We start from the raw sequence: 25,667 nt of genomic DNA on the forward strand, positions 1-25,667 counted from the left end.
TCTCTTCCCCATCTGCATCTGAATGCCCTAGTAGAAGTTTTTTGTTTTGTTTTGTTTTGTTTTCTCTATGATGTGTTGGTCATAAAACACATAATAATCCTAACAAATTTTTATTGGCTAATTTTGATTAAGTAGTTTGTCTTATTCATAAGATACCTAAGAGGAAAACATGAAGAGAACATAAATTAAAAATAACAAAAACTATAAAACAAAGAGAATTCCACTTTCCATGCACTATATTAAAAATGAGAGGACCAGATCCTCTGTGTAAAATGTGTGCAGATTCTCCAATCATTTGTTCCAGACTGATTCCTGCTTTTTTTGAGAAATACTGCCAGACTTCACTTCATGAACTGTTTTTGCCCCTTTTACAGGTCTGCTTTGTGAACCTGGACGTAAACAAGAATGAGGGCAGCTGTGAGCACCTGCAGCAGGTAGCCCTGCAACTTGTGTTCCCCTGGAACCCGTGACAAGGGCTGGCTACAGGGAAGAGGCTGCAGGATTTCATCTGCAAATAATGAGGAGCTTTCTGTTCCCTCATGGGGTTACACTACATTCCTCCATGAGGAAAGCCATCCAATACTTTTCTTTTTCTTTCCTGCATATTTCATGGAGCATCATCCCTTCCAGTTCCATCCATGTTTTTTTGAATGGCAAGAGTTTATCTTTTTTTGATTGCTGAGTAATAATCCATTGTGTAGATAGACCACATCTTCTTGGGTGTTTGGGTTGTTGCCACCTATTGTAAATAGTGCTGCAGTAAACATAGGGGTGCAGGTGTCTTCTTGAAGTAATGTTTTTGTATCCTTTGAGTCAATAGTGCACAGGTAAAACTGCTGGGATTTCCACAGAGACTACACTTGAGAGAACACATACATTGTACAAAAATGAAGAATTATGTGAAATTTTGAAAAAGAAAAATGAGGGGGATTTTTAATGATTTCATCTCCGTCCATTTCCCTGACATTTTACCTGCCACCTGCCCACACACTTTTCCTTCCTTATCTTTATGAAAGCTGCTTCCCAACCGGATGGAGCTGCTCTCCAAACAGAGGCTTTCCCTTGGCTCCAGTGCTGTTAGAATGGCTTTTTCTGTTCTCAAACACCCCCACCTGCTGGCTTTTCCTAGGTTTTCTCAAAACCTGTGTGATACCAGCCGACCCACTTGCTCTCAAGTTGTGGCCTTCCTGCTTCTTTCACCAAATGGTTCTCTCTTACCTGTAACTCTCCCCTACCTTCATCCGGGGCTCAGATATGCTTTCTGCTGTGGCTACAGATGGCAAGAGTTTGCCCAAGGTTGTGAGGATCCTAATATAAATCCTTACTGCATGCAAGAATTTGAAGACCCATTCAGAACCTTAGAAACAAAGCCTGTGGCTCCAATGAAGAAAATTATTTGGGTGTGACATGCTTATTGTTCCATGCACAAAGATGGTAATGGCTGGCATTCACTAGTGTAACACTGTCCAAAGCATAATCGCCATACTGCAGCTTGATTATCAGAAATAAGGAGACCTGCAATTACTCGGTTACTCCTGAAATGCTTTCTTTTTGATGATGCTACACCAGAAGCTTCTCAAATGGACCATAGTGATTATGCATTATAGGTTTCCACTAAGTACAGAGAACAAGAAAGGCCACAGTGTGTTAGCATCCCGAGAACTGTGCACGTGGAGAATGTAGAAGTGGTTTAAGGCAGTCTCTTCTGTTGTCCTATGAGAAAGCACTTTGGCACTGATTTAGCTACATAAGCTTGGGCAAGGTATTAATCTTCTCTGGAACATAGTCTCATTTTATGTAAATAGAACATAACAGAGTAGGACCTAGTGCTGTGTTGTGAGGATTAAGTGTGGTGGGATGTAACCTATGTGTAGTCGTTAGCACTGTGCCTAAAACACGGGCAAATTTAAAGTGACTAGTTTATTGTTAATATTATTATTGACTTTATTAGAACAGATGGATATTACTCAACAAGTCTCTTATTCAAGGCCTTAGGAGGAAAAATAAAGACCCAAACTACTCTCTGTATCTGTGGTATGGCAGTAATTATTAAATGTTTATTTTGGAAAATCTACAAGAAAAGTTTTAAATGTTTACATATAAGGATTTTTCTATTCCAATCCAAGCTTTTGTACTTTGATTTTGTACCATCTATTAATAAAACTCTTAGTATATTAAAAAATTGCTAGTTAAGTGAGTATATTACTTTTGAAGTAACAGTTTTGGTGTAGCATCATCTAACCTAACAAAGATTCTTGCTTTACAGAAACTGGTCAATGTTTCACCAGATCTTCCAAAACTGATCAGCTCCATGAATGTCCAACAGCCAAAAGAAAATGAAATTGTCCTTCTGAGTGGGTTAACATCTGGAAAACTCCAGGCTGACTTTGAAGTTTCACAGGTAAGAATAGAAGCACTGATAAGATACCTGTGGTCAGTTCTTAGGACAAGTCAGGTTAAATCCTCGGAGATGCCATACATAAACTCCAGTTGCAACAGAAATAAAATTATCTTTGTACTCAAGAACGTCTTCATGGGTATGTTTCCAAAGTATTGACAGAGCTTCCCTTATATCACCCCTAACATATATTATCTTTTTAAGTGCAACACTAAACAAGAATAGACATATTACACTTCGACTGGCAGCTTGATTTTCTGCAAGTCTATTCAATAATCAAAAAGAGAAGTGTCTTCTGTTTTGGAAACAATACCATTTTTTAATTCATATCATGTGTTTATAGAATCCACAATATCTACTTTCAGGATGCTGTTTATTTAAGCTATACCAAACCAACTAACCTAATAAATAATGGATATCAGTCCCAGAGATGAAAGGGTATTTCCAGGAATCAAAGAATGAAATTCAAGAAGAAAAGAATATTGCTAGAAATAAAGAAGAAATTGCAATATTTTTATTATCATTCAACATATTAATATTCATTGTTATTTTAGATAAACAGTGTCAGTGTAATAAGTTTTAAAGAAAAATAAAAATGTTAAATTGATTAATCAAAGATATATAAAAGATTTTTAAAGGTCATTATATAAGAGATTAACTTTCTCAAAGATATATAATGATAATGATACACAACACGGCTACACATTAAAATGATGTGCGTTTGTTTTCTCGTTTTGTTCTAGTCTGATTAGCAAGTTGTGGTGGGCTGTGTGTCAATTTTTATGAAGCATCTGCCACAGAGAAAGAAATGGTGGATGGGCTTCTGAGTGTTTAGAGAGTTTGAACTACTGAAGAATAAAAAAGATGATTTAAACATCTTAGATTTCTAGATAACCAAAAACAGAAGTGTCTTCTGTTTCAGTAACGACACCAATTTTTTAATTCATATCCTGTTTCCAGAATCCATAATTCCTTCATTCTGGGTGTTGTTTATTTAAGCCAGCTAACCTAGTAAATACAGACTAGCCATCCCAAGATAATGACTTGACTTTTCAATCCATTCTTAGTCAAGATAAGACTCAGAAATCTCAGAATAACTTAAAACCTTAACAAAAAATCATAATTACAAAAACCACTAGTCAAGTTAAATACCAAGTGAGAAACAGAAGTGAAATCAGTTATTTTCCTACGGAAAAAAAGATTTTTTTCCTGAGATGCTCATTCTGTACGAACGTAAGATTTATCTGTGACAGTGCTTTCTATGACATAAACATGTTGTGTTACCTTGAAAGGACTTTTCCATGCCTCTGACTTCTCACCTGTCACAGAGCAACAGCACTACTGACCTTAATGCATTGGCATTAAGAAGATATGCAAAGCACCTAACAGATTTCCATGAAAAATAAATAATAAGATCTGCCATTATTTTGCAGGCTATAGTTTTAAGGTTGATTATACAGGTCCTTCCAGAGTTCTTATTTACTTTCAAGAAGAGTGTTGAGAAAAATGTTTTCTTTCTACACATCCCATAGCTCTGCAAATTTGCACATTTAATAACAGCTCTTCTCTAAGTCTGTCTTCAAGTATGACTTAACTGTTCATGTTGATTTGTCAATATCCCTTTGACTCCTACCACAATATATGTTGTTTATGCCATGTCTGTTTCGTCTAAATCATATGAACCGACCAATATTCAAGCCTGTTGACCTGCAAAGATGTTCAGTTATGTAATTACATTTATTTATGTCTGATTTCACCGATAGTATACTATGCTATACTCTACTTACCCTAGGGAAATTATCTGACTCATGTTTTCATATGAATGCCCACTAGGCCTTGCATATAATAGGCCCTCAGAAAGCATCTAGCAGATTTCCAGCAAATACACTATGTGTGGAATCAGTAGTGAGGAATGAATCACATCAGCTGCTATTATTTTATAGCTGTGGTTCCTTACCATTTGAAGGGCCACAGATCCTTTGTGAATTTCATAAGAGCTATAGACTAGTATTTCTCAAATATTAATGCATGTACACATCCCCAAAAGTTTGCCTGAAAATGCACCTTCCGGTTTAGTCAATGCCTGGGTGGGGCCTGAGAATGTGCATTTCTAAGGATCTCCTAGAAGATTCTGAGTCTGCTGGTTTACAGCACACAAGCAAGGCCACGGAGCACTTTCCTTGAAAAATAGACTTAAGCATGTAAGATGTAGAGCAGTGGTTTTCTCAGAGCCCTAACATCACTGGAGCCCATGGAGATGAGTCAGTTTGTCATTTCATAATCATCGCTCCTGGATTTACTCTCATAATATTTAATGAAAGAAATTGAGAAATGATATTTACGTAGGAAAAAAGATATACTGTTTTCAGGAATACAATATGAGCATCTGTGTGCTTCTATTTCTTTGTATGTACAGATACCCACTACTCATACACATACACTCAGACTCAAAGATTCTAAAACAGCAAGTTACTTGAACATTTTCATGCTATTCTAACCGACAACAGCCTGAAGATTCAAATAAGTGGTGGAAAACTGGGAACTGATAACCCTAGAGATGATTAGAACAAATAGGTGTTAGAAGGCACCGTCTCCCCATACACCATCCATTTAGGTAGAAGACAAAAATTAATTCACTCATGGATTTCTCTTCCAGAGGGGGATTCCTTTGAATCTCATCTTGACTGCTTGTTCAGATGAGCAGCACAAGCTGACTATAACTGATAGAAACTTGCATCACATCTGAAATGCTAACAGAGGTTGGTCACCAAAGCAGAAAGAGATACTGGTCTGAGAAACTGGGATTCACTTTAAACACGAGGGGTTTCAAGGTGGCTTTGATTGTCTGTGCAGCTCTCTATTAAACTTTAGACAATCTTCTTTATGCCTCTAAATCCTTCCTGACCTCCCTTTGCTAAAACATTTGCTTTAGAAAATGTATCAGCATATTCGCCGCCATTTAAGATGTAAATCTTTTTAAAGTTTCTTACCAGTTTCACAAGCCAGGAAAGGACAACCTAACTGCCCATCAATGGATAAATAGGTTAAAAAACAGTATGCCATATTGTTCAAGTGAAATATCTTATTACATATAAAGTGTATTATTCTACAATAACATGTAGTATCTATTATATACATTATATATAATGAAACATGTAATATCTATTAGTGGAATAACAAATATGTAATAGAAAAATAATGAACTATACAAAATCTAGAATGGGATATCATTCAATCATAAATAATCATTTGCAAAAGAGAAAGAAAAACACTATATGATCTTGCTTATGTGGAATCCAAAAAGAAAGTAACCATCACAGCAGCACAGAAAGCAGATCAGATCAGATTTGTGGTTACCAGGATTGGAGGTAGTGGATGGGGTTGGGATAAGGAAGAATGGAAGGGAGATGGTCAAATGTCATGAACTTGAGTTACAAGGTAGGTGAGTTCAAGGGATGGAGAGAGTGGCTGGGGGCTCCAGTTAATGGCTGACATTCCTGAGGTGAATAGATCTGAAGTTCTCACCCAGAAGAGAATTGTTTGCTCTTTTCACTCTGTATGAGATGCTGGCTATTGTGTTAGTTGTACCACTCTATATAAATCAAGTCATCATGGTGTACTTTCTATTGTGATATATTTAAGCTTAAATATATATAATCTTATAGAAAAGCTTATTTAGTGATATATTTAAATTATTTCTCATTAAACTAATGGGGGGGTATAGTTGCCCTCTCTTTGAAATACAGTCAAGAAAGGCTGAGTTACATAGAAGGACAGGAAACTAACTTCAAAATGATCTCTTGCTGTAAAGGTACAAGAAAATCTAGCTGTCCTTTTTGTAAAGCCAATTAGCAAACACAGATGGCCCGCAGCCTTCCTACAGCTCTTGAAATCCCCATTGCCTTTTGATTCAGAGAAGCTGTGATCCAACTCAGTTCTGGCTTCTCTCCCTATTTTAATAGCTTTGAAGAAAGTCCTGTCTGTTGCTTAACTTTGCCCAGTGCAATTGTTGTTTTGACAGGAGAGAACAAAAACATACGATACAATGGTCTATTTTCCCCTAAGCTGAACTTTCTCCTAGGTACCTTGTGTTCCCAAACAAACAGCCCCTGAATTTTTTCAAGTAGTTCATCAATAAAAGCCCAGAAGTTATTTCAAACAGTTGCCTCTGCTTCCAACAGATTAGTGGGAGAATAAAGGTCAGAGGCAATTTTTTTTTTCATTTTCTCTTTTAATAAATGTCCTTTCCTCCCCTTCCAGTGTCCTTGGCTGCCAGATATCTGCTTGGTCCAGTGCGCCAGAGGGAACAGACCGAACAGCACCAACTGCATCATCTTTGAAATCAACAAATTTTTGATTGGTCTGGAGCTGGTGCAGGAACAGCAGCTCCACCTGGAAACGAGCATTTTGAAAGTGGAGGATGACACAAACTGTTCCTTATCTTCCATCGAGGAAGACTTTCTCACCGCCTCTGAGCACCTGGAGGAGGAGAGCGAGGTGGAGGAAGCCAGGGACGGTGAGAACTTGCCAATAAAACCAATGTACATCCTGAAGTGAGTCACGCCATAAAATGTCTGGCTGGAATTTCAGAGAAGTTTCTGGCCACATCCGTTTGGCTGACACATCGCCGTTTTCACTCACTGAGTTTAGGGAGGGAAGAAGGATCAGACGTCGTGACGATGGTGACAATGCCCTGAGCAGATTCAGTGCTCAGATGGCTCCGACCCCATGAAATGCCATAGGGTGCTGATGGAAACCCTCCTGCCTATGAGGAGATGGAGCCCACCATTGGAAGCAAAGTCGGTTTCTCTAAGACTTTTATAGAAGCCACTGACAGGTGGAAGCCCAATTAGTCTGGTCTTGGCATAGCTGTCAGCCCCAGAACGATGGATCTGGTCTTTCTGAGCCCCAGTTTCCTGAGTATATAATGCTCTAACACTATTACGTTCATTATGTTTAACTGTATAGTTATGGTTGTTAACTACATATTATTGTTACTGTGAGAATAGAAGGAAAATCACCCGAAGTCTGCTTAGCACTCTTTATTTGCTCTTTGGGTTGACTCATGAATAGAGTTCAGTTCTGGGGTTCATAGATACCTCTTGCACATGCTTGGCGGCAGAGACAGGAATGTTCTAGATGTTACTAGGCCTTGTTGCTGGGCCTTGTTGCAGATTTCAGGGGAAATCTTTGCAAAAACTAAAAATAACAACAACAAAAAAACTCACTATCAAATTTGCTATAAACCTCCTCCTTCCTCCCTCTGTACCCACTGGGCACTTCTAGAGTTGGGGTTCCTCTCCCCTGAAGGATGGTGGCCATTCCTCGTCTCCCACTGCTTTTTCCCACCATAGAGCTGACATCAGCCTCATACTGAGGCCATTTTGTCCAGTGGCATCCCCAGATGAAACTCAAAAGTATTTCCTGGTTTATTTTTCTTGAACAAGTGTACAAAATGCTATTTAGGAAAAAATAACCAATGCTTAAAGACATTTTTAGAAGTGATTATTTTAGACTCATAAGAACCTCGTCTCTCAAAAGTAATCATGGCCTTCATTTTCTTGTCACTAGGTTATGAAAATAAAAATGTCTCTGCCAGTGTTTTGAAAAGTAAGCAAAAGGAAGCTATCCAGGAGGAATGGAATTACAAGGAAAAGTCACTTGACACGTTAGAAGACCAATACATTAACAAATATCTTACACCATTGTTGAAAATAGAAGGCTCTCCGGGAAAAGTGGCAGATGACACAGCCCTGCAGAATCTAGATCCCTCAGCCACGCCAGCAGAGAAGAATGGCAAAGCTGGGGATTACGAGAGACCAGTCACAAGTTATTATTGTTCAGAAGCTTTTAAAGGTCAAGTGAACAGCTCCCAGGCTCTGCACACCGCAGGGGATGCTGATTTCTCTAAGATGGCCACGCAAGACGGGCCCTATTCCTGTGGGTTTGCTGTCGAATGTGGAAGCGACTTAGATCCAGGAGACCGTGACTATAGAATGACTTCTGTTCCTTCCATTGTAGATGGACAAGCCACAACTGGTGAATATGCTACCAATTTAGCAGAATCTGTGCTGCAAGATGCATTTATTAGATTATCTCAACCGCCACTACGCCGGGAATCTGCAGTCAGCAGTTCCACGGTAAGTGCTGTGATGCCCAATGGCTGTCCCACAAAGGATATAGTGGCCCCACGCTCCTGGAATGAGCTTCCCAAAATCGTCATCATCCAGAGTCCAGATGGCAGCGGGGCTGCCCCAGAGTTGGGCCTCTCCTCGTGGCTGGAGACGGAAGTCTCTGCAGAACTCTCGGATGTGCTCTCTGCAGAGAACTCTGGCAGACACCCACAGAGCACTTTAGAAGTCGCCTTGGCTTGTGCAGCCACTGTGATCGGGACCATTTCCAGTCCACAGGCCACAGAAAGGCTCAAGATGGAACAAGAATCCCTGGTAGCCCGCCACCCACTGGGAGGCAATGAGCCACTGCAAATGCAAGTGTTGCAAGGACTCCAGGAACCTTCCACCAGCGAATACTCCTTTCCATCTGCCTTGTGTGGCATGACTCAAGTGGCAAGTGCAGTGGCTGTCTGTGGCCTGGGTGTCACGGGAGACGCGAAGTGCCCTGCGGCTTCCAGCGACCTGTCACCTGCAGCCCAGACTTCTGCAGCCTCCTCTGCAGGCCGCAGTTGCAGCACTGTGAGGAATGTGGAGCTGGGAAGGGAAGCGATGGCAGAGGCATTGCTCAGGGAGACTGCTCTGGTGTTGACCAAGCCTAATGCCTACAGCAGCATGGGAGACCTCGTGGAGTCCATGACCCGGAGAATTATAGAAACAGCTTCCAAGCCTCAGCCCTTGTGCTCAGAAAATGTCCTTGGGAATGAACTGGCACAGACCATGTCCAGTATTATCCTAAAGCATTCCATTGATGAAGTTCACCAGAAAAATAAAATAATGGGCCCCGTGGATGGCAGGCATTCATCAGAAACATTAGACCTCTTAATGGAAACGACGCACCAGCTGCTCCTCAATGTGATATGCTCCACCTTCAAGAAGATGCGCCATATCCTCCAGCTTGGCGAATGTGCCACTGCCCTTTCGAAAGAGTCCATCGGATGGAGGGGAGCAGAAGGAGATGACCAGCCACCTGACCCCGCGGCCTGGCACGAGTGCATGAAGGCCCCTGAAGACGCCCGCGGCCATCCGCTCAGCACTTCCCGACGCCCCAGCCTTGCTGTCAGTGACCCTGAACATGACCAGCATCCAAAGCCAGATGCCAAAGGTGCAGGGAGGCCAGGTCTCCGCAGGAGCCCCAAGCTGCCGGCAGAGCTGTCGCGGGGTCCCAGCGGGCCTGATTCGCCAGTCGCTGAAACATTCCCCACAGAAACAGATCTGAAAGGAATAGTGAGAGAGGACGCCAGAACCCCTCACCGCAGACACAGCCACCACGGGGGTGACTGCAGAGGCTCTCCAGAGGGAGAAAAAACACCCACACTCAGCAAGTGCCGCGGCGGTTCTCAGGGTGCGGAGGGCAGCGTCCGGCCCAACACCCCGGACAAGCACCTTTGCGCCTCACCTGTAAAAGAAGTCCCGGGAAGCTTGTCTTTGTTCGGGAAGGACTCGATGCCGGCCAAACCCGCAGACCTCTACTGCATTACAGACTTTGCAGAAGAGTTAGCCGAGACCATTGTCTCCATGGCAACGGAAATCGCTGCGATTTGCCTTGACAACTCCAATGGAAAACAACCCTGGTTTTGTGCTTGGAGAAGAGGGAGTGAGTTTCTGATGACCCCGAATGTCTCCTGCCGGTCCTTGAAGAGGAAGAAGGAAAGCCAGACAGGAGGGGCGCTGAGGAAGCACAAGCCCCCACGACTGAGCGAGATCAAACGAAAAACCGACGAGCACCCAGAGCTGAAAGAGAAGCTGATGAACAGAGTGGTGGATGAGTCCGTGAACCTCGAAGATGTCCCCGACTCTGTCAACGCTTTCGCCAACGAAGTGGCTGCCAAGATCATGAACCTGACCGACTTCTCCATGGTGGATGGCGTCTGGCAGGCCCAGGGCTGCTCCCGCAGTCGCCTGCTGAGCGGGGACCGGTGGAATAGGCTGAAGGCCTCCAGCTGCGAGAGCATCCCGGAGGAGGACTGCCAGACCAGGGCCTTCGTCAACAGCCTGGGGTTGGCGAGCGCCCGGAGCCAGCCGGTGAGCAGGGCCAGCTCGGTCTCCAAGCAGTCGAGCTGCGAGAGCATCACGGATGAGTTTTCCAGGTTCATGGTGAACCAGATGGAGAGCGAAGGGCGGGGATTTGAGTTGCTGCTGGATTACTATGCAGGCAAGAACGCCAGCAGCATCCTGAGTTCGGCGATGCAACAGGCCTGTCGGAAAAGCGAGCATCTGAGCGTGAGGTCCAGCTGCCCCTCGAAGCAGTCCAGCACAGACAGCATCACCGAGGAGTTCTACAGGTACATGCTACGGGACCTGGAAAGGGAGCGCCGGGACGCCCCCGCCTCCCGACGGGGCAGCCAGGACTGGACGGCTGGCTTCCTCTCGCCCTCTCTGCGCTCCCCGCTGTGCCACAGACAGTCCTCCGTGCCAGACAGCCGGCCCCCGGGCGCCAGGCTGACCGTGAATGCGCCCATCAAAGCCAGCTCCTTAGATGGCTTTGCGCAAAACAGCCAGCAGGATTTCCTAAGCGTGCAGCTGGCCAGTAGTGTGTCCTCGTCCGGGCTCTGCAAATCGGACTCGTGCTTGTACCGGAGAAGTGGCACTGACCAGATCACCAGCCGGTTGATCCATGAGACCTGGGCAAACTCCATCGAGGCCCTCATGCGGAAGAACAAAATCATCGTGGATGAAGCGGGAGCTGCGGAGCGCAGCTCTGCTTTGCAGGTGGCCAAGCCCTCAGGGCCGCGCGTGCCCAGTAGAGCGCCGAGCGGGTTGGGGCACCGCAGGCCGGATTCTGTGCATTCCGTGAGGAGGGACTCGGTGGGGGAAAGCAGCCAACCCCCGGCGTCGGCCGCGAGCACGCCTGCTCCTCTTGCCACTCACAACAGTTTAGATTCTAAAAAGGACATTTCCTCGTGCCGTGAGGTAAGCCGCGCCAGGAGACCACTTTGTCCAAGAGACGTGCCTTTAATTCAGATTGAAGCAGATCAGAGAGAAGACTGTGCTGGAGAACCTGCAGGCTTCCTTTCCCAAAGCAGCGCCCTGGAGACAGCAGACGAGCCTTTGAAAGAAGAACAAGAGGCAGAAGTGGCAAGAGGTGGAGACGAGGCCATGAGTGCATGCCGGAAACACAGGTGAGCGATTTCATTTCTCCCCAGGGAGCCTGCGGCCTGAGTGTGCCTCTTAATTCGTATTTATTTCTAAATTGTAAGGATTTTACCAAGGCAAGAAATGAATTCTGAGACAACACCTAACCTTTGTATCTTTATGCACTTATAACAGGAAGTTGGAAGCCTCCCTTTGAAATTTCTTAAGCAAATGAAATTCACCTGTATGACAGAGGAAATAAGGTAGCATTTTCCCCATTAAAAAGAATCTTCCAGAACATGGCCACTTTTAAAACTCGTAGCATGTTTTCAAACCAATAAGGAAATTATATTAACTTGTTCATTTGAAAAAGACTAAATTTAAATAAATTTTAAAACTAGCACCTGGCATTTTAATGGGGTGTTTCTTTGAGTTTCTCCTTTCAAGTTTTCCTTTACTGTCATGCTTTAAATAGCTTTGCAAGTGCGCTGTGTCCCACAGCGCGGGCCTTTCAGATGTCTGGTCTAACCGTGGCAGCAGGAGGGCAGTAGGTTTGCTTTTTCAATATAGTGCTTTTCATGATGCTTCTTAAACTAGAAGCCAGAGACTTATCCCTCTCTGGTTGCTTAAAGCAGAGTCAATTCCTTTGACAGCTCCCATTTTCTATAGAAATTTCATCAGATTCTTGAATATGAGACTTTGGATCTTTTTATTTTTATTATTTTTAAATACTATAATAGTTTATTTTTTCATCATTTTGTGCATTTTTCCATCTCAGTTGTAATCCCTGTGGGCTTCTCCTCACCAAATCACCCGGGTGCCATGACCATAGTCCAGGGCACTTCCCCCCCCCCCACCACCACCATTTTTGATCTCCTTCCTCACTCCACCCCATAAAATGTCTCTGGTATATAGTTGTTCATTATTATGATTATTTTCTCCCCTGGTCCTTTATACTCCTGCTATGAGTGAAGCCATATGGCATTTTTCCTTTTCTTTCTGGCTTATTTCACTAAGCATGCTCCCTTCCAGCTCCATCCATGTTGCTACAAAAGGCATGAGTTTATCTTTTTGATTGCTGGGTAATATTCCATTGTATATATGTACCACATCTGTTTAATGAGATTTGGATCATTTTTAAGTGGGGGGTTTAGAGACAAATTAGGCAAAAAAATAATAATAATAAAAGGAAAACTAAGCTTCTGTTTTTGGGAAACAGAAGCTGGAGAAATAACTAGTATAATCTCTTCAGTGGTATCTATTTGTTGCACAAGAGCTTGTGACTTTTAAATGTTTAGCTGCACTACACAAGCCTTGCTCAACATCCTTGCTCTTCCAAGTCCCCTTTCCTTTCCCGACTACCCCAGGGAATAAATGAGAGGCAATGATAGCCCTGCCTTTTGTTGTAGAACCTGAGCAGAAGGTGGTCCAGAGGCCCTTGAGTATTTTCTTCATAACTATTTGGTGCCTAGAATGTAATTTTCTTTTTTTCAAAGATTTGTTTATTTATGCCTACAGAATTGGGGTATAGGCCAGAGGTGCAGGGGTGGTGAGAGGCTTCACCAGAGACAGGGTAGGGAGTAGAACAGGCAGATCGATGAAGTACACTGCTGAGGGGAGCAGCGGACAGGTCAGGAGACGTCTGTTGTGCCATGTGAGTCACCTCTGGGGCCAGGGATCAAACTCACACCGAAGTAGCTGTGGCTAGCTTGCAATGTTGCATCCTAACCTGTTGTGCCAATAGGCAGGGCCAAAATATAATTTTCTAATTGGATGAAACCCTGGAAGAAAGACAAAAAGAAGAAGGGAAGAAGAAAGCATAAAAACACATGCAAAAGGACACACAGTTAAGCCAAGCACAGGCAGGCTGACCAAGAAAAGTTCTTAGATGCAATACTTCTCCAGCTATAGAAAATATTTATTTCCAGTCGTCCCTTATTCTCCCATCTCTAGGAAGCCTGGAGATTGACACATATTTAAATATAATCAAAGAGTTGAGGAAATGAAATGATCAATGTGTAATTCTTTAAACCTTAATTTGAGATAAGAGAAAATGGAAAAGCCTTATTTAGATTCCAGGTGACTTTGATCCTCCAGGTGCTCTAAGATCATAAACCACTTGTGAATTGAGTCAAAGAAAGTTCTATAGTCCAGAACTTTCATGAACTACTAATTCAACAAAATCCACAGTCGTAGGTTCACATCAAGTAGTGGTTGGCACTGAAGTTAAAGTTTATTAAAATTTTTGAGTTGTCCACTATGAAAAACTGTTTGGAGGTTTTTCAAACTGCTAAAAATGAAGCTTCCATATGACCCAGCAATCCCACTCCTAGGTATCTACCCAAAAGACACAAAAAAAACTGATTCAAAAAGACACCTGCACCCCCATGTTTATTGCTACATTATTTACAATAGGAAAGACATGGAATCACCCCAAATGCCCAAAAGTGGATGACTGCACTAAAAAGATGGGTCCGTATGCACAATGGAATATTACTCAGCAATCAAAAAGATAAACAAATGCCTTTTGCAGCAACATGGATGGAACTGGAAGGGATCATGCTACGTTTAGTAAGCCAGAAAGAAAAGGAAAAGTGCTGCCTAGTTTCACTCATATCAGGAGTATAAAGGACCAGGGGAGAAAATAATAACAATAATGAACAACTATATACCAGAGACATTTTGTGGGGGTGGAGTGGGGAATGGGATCAAAAATGGGGTGGGAAGAGAGAAGTGCAATGGACTCTGGTGATGGCACATGGGTGATTTGGTGATGGGAACCCATGGAGATTACAAGTGAGATGGAAAAAGGCACAAAATGATGTAAAAAAATTATTATTATATATAGATATTAAAAAATTTGAGTTGTTACTAATATTATACTTAAAAGAGGTTATACTCTGGGCTTTTTCAAAAAAACATGGAAAATACTCATGTATACAGCTTCCAGCTGGTTTAGGCTTATGTTCTATATAATGAACTGAACACCTGTTCTTCAATTCATGATACAGATTTCTTCTTTTATTATTATTAATTTAACATGTTCATGATATCATCCTTCATTTTTGTACAATATATGGTTTCCCCTGGAAATTCCCACCACCCTGCACTATTACCATAGACCCTTGTGCTCTTCCCACCTGTCTCAGTCCTTCATCTTCTTCTCCTATAGACTGTCTCTGATCTATAGTTGCCTGATGATTTTGATTTTATTATAGTTCCTTTTTTTATTCCTTTTTTGTTTTCTCTATATTTTTCCTATAGGTGAGACCACTTGATATTTTTTCTTTTTCTTTCTGCCTTATTTCACTGAGCATAATCCCTTCCAGCTCTATCCATTTTGCTGCAAAGGGCCTGAGTTTATCCTTTTTGATTGCTGAGTAATATTCAATTGTGTAAATATACCACACCTTGATCCAGTCATATATGGAGAGCTGTGTGGAGCTTCCATATGATAGAGCAATTCCACTCCTAGGAATCTACCTAAAGCATATAAAAACATTAATTCAAAAGAACCTCTACCCCTATATTTATTGCAGCACAATTTACAATAGGTAAGCTATGGAAGCAACCCAGATGCCCCAAAATACATAACTGGATCAGGATAGATTTCTGATTTGGCTTCTCAATGATAAAAGAAATTCTAGATTTGATCTGTCTCCAAAATATAAGGACTAAGTAGTAAATATGTTTTCCTTTGTGGAGTATATAAACATTTTTACAGAAAGTAAAACCCACCAACTAACCTGATAATCTATGAGCTTGATCAAATTCCATAATCTCTCAGTTTATACAGGTAACTGATGGGAAGAGTAATATTATGGTATCATCAGAGAATACTGAGGTTAAATAAAGATGTACCCTTAGGTCTCTGCCTGGCTGCCTGGCCCTTTGTCAGAACTCTCTCAGGGTACGCTCCAGGAGATTTTTTTTCTCCAAAAGATGATGAACAGCATCAGCACTGAGTAAAAACAAGATTGCAAAGGGGGTAAATTAGTCATATTTAGTTGATTTTTTTTTTTTTTTGGCTCGGAGATATGATGCAACTTAATCTGTCAAAATAGCTAAATACAGAGCTTAATTCCCTGCAAAAGAGTTTCCACCCACTTGCACATGAGAGAGGGAAGTTACACAGGTGCTTGGTTTGAGAGTGGGTGTCATTTCCTGAAGGTCTTTTTGGGCTACAATTTGAGAAACATTTTCATAACTCATACTAAAAGCTTCGTAAAAACTAAATACACCAAAATTTAAAAAAATAGCAACTTCAGAATTCATTATGCAAGTCAGCCCCCAATAAAAATACCTGTTGTATGTTAGGTCATCATATCCGTGCAGAAATATCCTTCAACTATAAGCAGTTTAAATGGCCTAGAGTAGGTTTCCTGGAAAATAGCATCCTATTGGTGGGTAACAATGTGCTCTTAACTGAGCTGCTCTGTCTCGGAGAGGGAGGGGCGTAAAGAGATCCTGCGTATCCCCAACACAGGGAAGGGCAAAATTCTTAATTCAAAGTATGAATTCAAGTTATGAATTCAAAATTCATGCTTCTACTGAGTCATAGGAATAGTTGAAAAATCTTAAGTCAAACCATCATACATTGATTAGAACCATCCAAAATTGGGGACCATTTGCATTTTTGATTGTCAAGTCTTTGCAACAATAATTTATTTTCACTGTTGCCCTCTCTTATACTATTGCTTTGTAGGTAGGTAGTGTCTGGAGAAAAGGTTCCATGAATATGTTTGCATTTCTCTACCCTGAAGATTTTCTGAGCAAAAAGCATGAACATCAGGATTAAAGGACAGTTTATACAAACTCTAAAGATACAGATTTCTAGACAGACACGGAGCTATTTTTTCATATTGTAGCATGGCAAGTAGAAACCGTCTCCTCTGATCCTCAAAGATTTTTGGGTTTGTTTATAATTTGCAGCAAAGTGAGCATCACTGAATAAATAAATGGCCTGAGCTCTCATCTCCAGAACTCTTACATTCTGTGTGTGTGTGGTGGGGGGGAGGGGTCTGAGTGCATGCTTCTGTTCTACACAAATGAGTGGAAATTTGAACATATTGGCATTGGCTTTCAGGTTAGCTGCAAAGTATGCTAGAAACTTCCATACAGCAATATGATGGTGAGTCAGGATATGGCCAGCTTGCTAGTAGGTAACACCTCAGATCTTCCTATTTGGGACTTAGTAGGAGAGATAGTTAAACTGATAGTTAAATGGGTCTAATTGTGACATTATGCTTTAACAAGAACATATTCATCTAAAATAGTTGATGTTATAGAAATAAAACAATTCTTAATAACAAGTGCAGTGTATGATATATACAGAAAATTACATGCATTAGAGTAAAACATTGCAAAGTAGTAGGGAAAAAAAAAGAAAAGAAAAAATAGGTAAAAAGAAAAAAAATAGGTAAATGCTTTGACTATTTGTGAAGAGGTGACCCAAGCCTTGGAAATTCAGGTATGAGCCTCTTAGTTGAGAATGGAGGGCTAATAAAAAGCCAATTTCAGGAAAGGGTGTGATTAAACTTATATAATGCAGCTATATGCATTATATAATTTACTAAAATCAAATGATAGGTTATAGTTATTGGATAATTGCAAACCAGGCATTGTATAACATGCATACACTAAAAGCTTTTATTTTCTAGTTAATTTCTTCCAAAAATCTTTGTAAAGTGGATCTTTTTTTTCTCAGAAAATTTTAATTACTTGTTAAAGTTGAATAGGTGGCTGGTGGTAGAACTGGAATCCGTGGCAGTTGGACTGTAACAAACATGTTCTGTTCCCAGCATTTGTTTAGAGGAAGCAGCAAGACTAGAGTCAAGAGTCAGGAACTTCCTGACATGTTTGGAGAACATCAAATAGTTTGTCGTTGTCTAGTGAGGAGGGTAGAGACAATAAAACTAGAAAGGCCATGGAGAACAGACTCAGTAGCTTCAGGAAATCTTGAAGGCTTTTAACAAGACCAGCCCAAGATCTGCCTGAGAAACCTTAATCTCACAAAGTGTGAAGTTCTGAGAGAGAAGAAAGCGATGGGGCTTAACTATTAGGAGCTCGGTAAAATAGAGCCCAGGTTAAGGGTCACAGAGCAATACCTATATGTTACAAATTTCAAGGTCTCCTGTCTGGTACCAACCCTTGATATGTCATTCGATTTGACTAGGCTTCTGCATCCTCTGCAGATTTAGAGGGACATAAATAAAGATAATTTCAAGAGCACAAAAATGGAAATAAGTATGCAAAAAGTGATGGAACTAAAAATGCTTGATCTTGACTGAACGCAAAGGTCAAGAAGAAGAAAGCAAAAGAGACCATGGTTTCATTTAGAAAAGCCAACAGGGATAAGAAACAGGGAGAGGACGGGGGTGGAGGGGGCAGTGAGAATTCATTTTAAGTATGCTGATTTTGAGATGTGGAGGAGACAGACTGAAATGTTCAGAAAGTCAATGCAAAGAAAATAGAGCCCCAGAATGAGGAAGAAGGATCTGGCTGGAATTCAGAATTGGAAGGTGTTTTCATAGAGGAGAATTGACCCGATGCTTGGGGGCAGGCAGATGGCAGAGAAGGAGAGTGAACTGACCAGAGTTGGCTATGGTCACACTCAAAGAAAACCGAGAACCAGTTTCTAAACAAGGAGTGTCCAGAGAAGCAGAAATTCATGGGAGCCCAAGGAAGAACAGATTCAAGGAGGAAGGCCTGTCAGATCAAGAATTAAAAGCTCTGAAAGAGATCTGATCTGAAAAAAGCACTAATCCAGAAAAGCAGGGCTGATCTCATTCAGAGGTTCAGGGATGGGAATGATTTGTAAAGGTGACCATGAGTAGAGAATGTTGAGAAGTGTTTCCAGGCAGAATGACCTCGTAAGTCACCAGTGCTGGGTGGGTCTCTCCAGCGCGGGCTTCCTGCATAAGAATCACCTGGTGTGTTGACTAAATGCAGTTTTCTGAGCCTCCCTGCAAAACCATTAAATCGTGATCTCTAGGAACAACACTGCTGTCCACTGTGTGTTCTGAGGGGGTGGGGGTGGAGGGGTGCGTGAGAGCGTGAGGGTGGAAAGAGATGAAATGAAGAGATGGGAAAGTGGTGGGAAGGGATGTGGTCCTGAAAAGCCATCATGGGGGCTGGGCTCCACAGAGGATCAGCCTAAAGGAGGACCCCACCTGTGTCCAAGGCATACCTGCTTGCTCTGGCCAAGATGCAGGCCCAGCAGAGCAATGAGGGGCTCCCCAGCAAAGGGTAGGGCTTAAGCCTCCACTCGTGCTAACAATATCTTGCTGCCTGCAGTGACAGCCTTTGTGCCAGAGACGCACCAGAGACTGAAGTCTCCACAGAAGGCGGAGACCCCGATGAGCCCCCCAACCCCCCAGGCAGCAGTGAAGAGAGCACAGACAGCTGGTCCCAGCTTGCCAATGAGGAGGACAACCCAGACGACACAAGCAGCTTCCTGCAGCTCAGTGACAGATCCATGAGGTACCTGCTTTTCACTTGACTTCCCAGGGAAGTAAGTCTCGAGGCAGAGTCCAAAAAACATACTTGCAGGGCAAGTGAGAGCAAAAAGCAATGTGCATGCTAGGTCTAGGCGCCTGCCTGCCTCGGCTATGCTGAGCTGCATCTTTGCATCAGGTGTGGCTTACACCTGGCCAAGGTGAGGCTCAGCCAGGTCCCTTCTCTGCAAGTCCCAGTAAGCACCTTCCATGAAGACAACTACACATTTTGGAATAAGCACTGCTGTTCCACCTGGTGTGTTCGATACTTCCTCTCTGGCTCACTTGTCCTTCAGAGGTGACACAGGTTGGGTTTAGCTGAGGCAAGGGTTTCCCTCTTTCCTGCCCCCGCCTGGCCCTTCCTCTGTTTTGCTGCTCTGGACTAGCAAGAGAAGGTCCAAGCCAATCAGGAGGCACGAACTAAACACTATGCCCCTGTGAGATGGAAACACAAAGAATCCCCACTTTTCTGCCCAAAGTCTTATTTGACACTAGGGCAGATCTGAAGACTTTCCAGAAAGACCACTTGGACAGTGGGCTTTGTCTGGGTCCTTGCAAGTGTTATTTCTGGCAGTTCAGTCCATTTAGACTTAAGAAATTTTTCCAATGCTAAACAATTTATCTAAAAATAAAATAAAATAAAACTGTTGACAAATGTGATAGAGACAAAAAGCAAATAGAATATACTGTCTGGATTTGGCAGTTTATAGGGTTAATTATCTCCAGTGCAGTGTCTGAATCACCAGACTCCAAGCAGTGAACTTCTTTAGCTTCCCCACGTGAAGTGAAAACAGGAATGTCTTGTGGTCAGTCACCGTCCTCCAGGAAGAGATGGTCCCGTCACACAACACAGTGGCACTCACCCTTCCAAGACCTCACTGGGCAGAGGCATCTTGGGAAATAGAGTCGAGGAAACTCAGTGGGATGCATGACACTGGATGCCTCTCCTTTTGCAAGTACAGCAGAGCCCCAAACTACCTCAACTCTATTGTCTAGGATCCAGGTTGGTAACTGGACCATATGTCGATTGCGCAACCTATGAATGATGCAGTGCTCAAGCCCTCCTCCCCCATGATTCAGAGACATGAGCTATGGCTCCGTCTCAGAGATTTTAAGGTACAGGAGAATGAAGTGCAGGCATTGCACATCAGCACGCCTGTGAACTCTGTAGCCCCGAGGGAAACACTGAGCCCGGCGCAGAACCTGTGGAGTGCCCCTCAGAAAAATTCCCCTGCATGATAAAGGAAGAACATTGTACATCCCTGATTTCTGTCAAAAGCCATGAATCAGGCAGAGAAGCATCCCAGCATGCCCCTGGGCCAGCGATCGCAGGTCACTTTGTCTCTGTGGGTAAACCCAAGGAGGCTCCAGTGGAAAGCGTGACGGACACAAGATGTGACCCAGCAGGGGTGACATCACTGCAGAAACCAGTGGTGATGGTGGTGGTGACGACCTGCTTGAGCCCCAAATGTCTTTTGTTGGGTTCCCCTGAATTCAGTCAGAAATACATATCCCAGGAGTCCTAGACACAGCCGTATTCTTGTGGGAAACACTGAAGCCGCCTCTGAGAACGATGGAATGTCGGTGTCGGCAGTGTGGCAGGTGGCGGAGACTGGCATTAATATGTAAACTTTTGCTTTGTCAGCAATGGCAACAGTAGTGCCACTAGCAGTCTTGGCATTATGGACCTGGACATTTATCAGGAAAGCATGCCATCTTCTCCTATGATTCAGTAAGTAGCCACTGAGATGCAGTGATTGTGAGACCGCTACTCAATTCCATCGGCAATCCATTTTGATCATTCAGCGTGTGCCAACCTGACCCCATTACGTCCGTACTTCTGTGGTCCCGTGTCACTGGGGCAGGAGCTCAGGCCTACCTTAGCCCTACCTTACGCCACCTACTGTCTGGACTTCAAATCTGCCCCTGATGATTGAATCATTTCAGGTGAAACTTATCCACACCATCAGAAATAGATGTCATTATATGTAGTTGAACACAGGGAATCAAAAGTCCATTTAAATGTTACTATGACAAGCAACAAAGACCATTATTCAATACACATCTGTAGAGGAAATGACTTTGCCTTTGCTTGTAGACATGTGAGCTCATAAGACCAAGCGTGTCCATTATCACAGAGCCATGATGGTTGTCGGTCATTAACACACAGGGACTCTGCTCTCCGCCACATAAAGTCTCTGAAAAACCAAGGGAGAAAATACTTAGGAAGCCCACTATGGCTTACGTCAAATTTGATAAGGAATTAAAAGTAAACTAAGCTAGATGGTGCCAAAAGGGATTTCAACGAGAATTTGTCATTATTCTATAAAAATAAGTGAATGGACATCTACTTTTGACCATCATGGATTATCTTATTATTTACAGATTTCTGAAATTCCAAAAGAGAAATAAATGAGCATGAACTATAATGCTCACATTGCTCTCTGACTGATTTCCTTAGTGGCTATCTATAGCTAAAGTGCAGTTACTTCTCTGTGTCATCCAGAATCCCATCTGCAGGATGTTCCTCAGGGGTTTCAGGCTGTGTGGCATCCTTTGTGCTTCCACAGAGCCATTATTCACAAGTCAAGATGCACATATACCTTGCCAGGGGTTGGCATTGTTTTTAAAGGAAACCAAAAAATGAAACAAGTATCTACTTTAGGGGCATGTTATCTCTCTCCTACAGGAATGACTTATTGATTTATGCTGAATCCATAAATCCCACATGTGAGCCTAGGACCCCTGAGGCTCTGTGTTCAGGGGAAACCAAGACCAGCCCACCCAAGTCAGCACCGCACAGCTCCTTAGCAGCACATCCTGGCTGTCATGAATCATGTCACTGTGTCACTTGCATAGACCTGGCAGAAACGCTAGGCCCTGCAGAGCTGGACATTTTCTACAAATGATTAGCTATACTTGAAAAGAGCAACTGTACTTTACTTTCTTTCAACATCAGGAAGATGCTGGAGCTTACCAACCAGGTCCCAGCAGTAACAGACTACCAGGGAGAATCAGCTCATAAAAAAGACAAATGGTATAGAGCCCAGGCCTTTAATTTCCAGACAGAGCCAAGGTCCAGGGCTCCATGGGGTTCCCAAAATTACCCCTTCCCTTCCTGCTGTCAGGTCAGGCCATAGCTTCCCATACTGGGCACAATGCCCACTAACAAGTATTCACTTATAAAAATACCTCAAATATTGGACATGACCAAATCTAATGAAATTCTCACTTTCGTTGGGAGTCTCTAGTGCTCAATCACTTCCAGCCCACTCCACCGTTCTCATAAAAAGAAGCAAACAAAAAATTCAAGCCATTAAGTAATTTAGCAGTTGATATTTTTCCTTGCTTTAGATGAAAAGACCAGCTATACACATAGAAAACATGTTCTCCTAAACTAAAATGTTGTCATAGTGTAAACAAACGATGGCATCAATGTAGGAACACGTGGTCCGTTAAGTGAAAAGTAAAATAGAAAAGAGATAAATATAAATTTTCACACCAGATCTAGTGTCCCACAAAATCCCCTCTTGGCATATAAATCTGCAAAGGATTATGGAAGACAGATGACGTAGATTGAAGGATGGTTCTTGTAGAGTCTCCCACACCAGTCACCCCAGCAAAAACCACTAGGTTTAAAGACCTTTCTTTCAGTGTTCCGTAGGGCTGGGGGTATTTATCACAGAATCAGTAGCCCTTGCCATAGCCTCATTGGTTTTCCCAGCATTACTTCACTCTGTGACAATGGTCAATCCAGAATGAACGTAAGAAGCTTTTAGATCAGTAAGACCCATCACCTCATCTTCCATTTACAGCTTACTCTTCCTAAACATGACCAATCATCTACTGTTGTTTTCTCCCAAAGTGAATTAGTAGAAGAGAAGGAGATTCTTAAAGGACAGTCAGAAAACGTAGAGGGTAAGCCACATTCCCGTAATTCTGACACACAATTTGCCCACCATCCCCCTGTGGCAAGTATAGTGAGGCTGTGGTTGTGTCTGTGTGCAGAACCGGCCCCTGGACTCCCGGTGGGAGCATCCAGCCGCCAGGGCAGCCTGCTGGTGATCAACTTTGACCTGGAGCCAGAGTGTCCTGACGCTGAGCTGAGAGCCACTCTGCAGTGGATAGCCGCCTCCGAGCTGGGCATTCCCACCATCTACTTTAAGAAATCCCAGGAGAGCAGAATCGAAAAGGTATCATGTTCTTGTTTGGGTATTGCTATGGCTCTATGGTTTATCACTGCCGAAACTCAGTTATTGTCCAGTTCATGCATTCAAATTTGCATTAATTATTCTCATATTTTTAACCTTCACAATATTTTCAACTATGAAACTTCCTACCTGCCCTTATATAATCACAAATCCTATTTCTTTGACCCTCAGTTTGTATGAGCTCATTGGCAATGATGAGAAAGTCAACTCAGGAAGTGGGAATTGTCAAAAAGACTGTCACTCTTGATGATGCTGTGCTCTGGAATCATCCTTTTCATAAGTCATTTAAATACAAGGTAGAAAGAAAGGACTTGGTTCATACTAGAACTCAATGTAAGGCCACACTGGTGTTTTAGACAGACTATGGCATACATAGTATCAGGAGAAGGCATTTTTAATTTCCTACAAAGCAAATTTTGCATTAGGTGGACTTTTTCATTATCATTCTCCACTTACCTGAAATGCAAAGTTAGTGAATAAAGCTCCAAGCAACATCAAATGTAGTAACATCACACTGATTCCATATCTCTAAGACCTACCACTAATCATGGTACAACATCGGTTGGTAAGATTAAGGCATAAATCCATCTGTGTTCAAGATAAATTTTCCATAATTTAACAGAATGCTGTTAAGAGATTTAAGAATAAGAATAATAAATTTGGCTTATTAGTTTTCTATTGAGGGTGTAACCGACTACCACAAATTTTTCTATTTAAAAACCATCATGCCCAACTCTGTAGATCAGACTTTGGGTGAATTTTATGATGCTCTCTGCTCAGGGACTTACAAGACAGAAATCAAGATGGCAACTTGACTGGCCATTTGCCTGGAAACCATGGGGGAAAATAAGCTTGCAGTTTTGTTCAAGTTGTCCTAATTCAGTCCCTTGTGGTTGTAGGGCTGAGGTCCCCATTTCCTTACTGATTGTTAGCTGGAAGCCAGGCTGAGCTTCCAGAAGCTGCTCAGATGCCTGGTGGCCCCTCATGCTGTGAAGCTCTCTTACTTTTTCAGCCATCAGCCACAAAAAAAACTCTTGGATTTTTAAAAAATTCATGCAATTAGATTGAGTCCATCACAGTCTTCTTTTTGATTAATACAAGGTTAGCCAAATAATTTTTGCCAGTAAGGCAACGTAATAAGGCTATAATTATCTCATTCTATTCATGTAACTAGGGATTAAGGATAGCTGTTTTAAGATCAAGGTGGTTTCCCCCCTGGGCAGGAACAGTATCTCATTAGCTCTTTTTTAGCTTAGAGAAGGTTAAAGTAACATCTCTGTTAAGTTCAGAAATGTCAGTTTCCCTCCATTATTCAACCACTAATCACCATTCACAGATGTAAACCCTCAATCCTTATTTATAAGAATTGTGAATTTGGGGAATAGATTAATTTAGGTAATCTATATACCTTTGATAGGTTCCCAAATTTAATCTTCCTTTTGTCTGAAAATACAGACGATGAAATCAAAGCACCACCACTCTCATGAATTTAGCCTTGGAGCTGAATTGCACCTGTAGTAACTTTATAACTAATCCCAGCTTCAGGTCCATTCAAAGGGCAAAAATCCCAAACACTGGCCATCCAGGCCACTGGCATTCCTACCCAGTCCATGACATCTTCATTTTCAAACTGTCTCTTTCCATGTGTTTTGTCCAAACTAAAAACTGTATTTATCACACCTTGATGATGAATCAAGTGTGCAGGATCATGTGAACATGTATTTACCCTTAAAGCCCATCTGTCCCTTTTGGACTTGATGGCTATTGAGATTGGGCCCAAAAATATGCCTTTTTTAACAACTCCCCTCAAATGAAGTGACTGATGAACTCTAAAGCTGGAGTCCCCCTCAGTGAAAATATCCTGAAGGAAAATTCACAATGATCTTTACATCATTTAAAGTTAAACTACTTAGTTCAAGGCAAAAACAAACAGACAAACAGAAAAGGACAAAGCAATTAATTAAAAAATGACACCAATGGGTACTTTCCCACCATTACTTCACTCTAGGAAAATAATCAACCCAGAATGAAGTTAAGAGGTTTTTAGAGCACTAAGACCTCTCATCTCATCTTCCATTTACAGCTAACTGTCGCATGCTTTGGATCTGAAGCATCACTGCTTTCCAAACCTTTTCCTGCTGTTTAAATGCGCGTGTTTCTGTGAATTGGTGTAGGTTACTGACTGGCCTCAATATACGCCACGTGCCAGTCTCCTCTTTCAGCTGTGAGAATTGCTGGTTTTCCTAAGAGGCAATGTCTCAAGCAGAATGTATAAAGAGAGGAAACAGATGCCTGCTTGCTTACCTTCTTAAAAAAA

General features: G+C 42.4%; 1 protein-coding gene across 1 annotated transcript in view; it reads left to right on the top strand.

Moving 5' to 3' along the window:
• SPHKAP (SPHK1 interactor, AKAP domain containing) overlaps positions 1-25,667 on the top strand; it is a 98,110-nt gene that overhangs the window by 65,628 nt on the left and 6,815 nt on the right. Inside the window, exons 5-11 of the mRNA XM_012725211.1 lie at positions 375-434; positions 2,267-2,401; positions 6,659-6,914; positions 7,970-11,690; positions 18,940-19,125; positions 23,005-23,057; positions 23,148-23,332. Of these exons, the coding sequence (XP_012580665.1) occupies positions 375-434; positions 2,267-2,401; positions 6,659-6,914; positions 7,970-11,690; positions 18,940-19,125; positions 23,005-23,057; positions 23,148-23,332 (4,596 nt within the window). The remainder of the gene's footprint in view (positions 1-374; positions 435-2,266; positions 2,402-6,658; positions 6,915-7,969; positions 11,691-18,939; positions 19,126-23,004; positions 23,058-23,147; positions 23,333-25,667) is intronic.

This window comes from Condylura cristata, unplaced genomic scaffold, assembly GCF_000260355.1.
Source record: "Condylura cristata isolate star-nosed mole 26May11 unplaced genomic scaffold, ConCri1.0 scaffold00002, whole genome shotgun sequence".
NCBI lineage: Eukaryota > Metazoa > Chordata > Mammalia > Eulipotyphla > Talpidae > Condylura > Condylura cristata.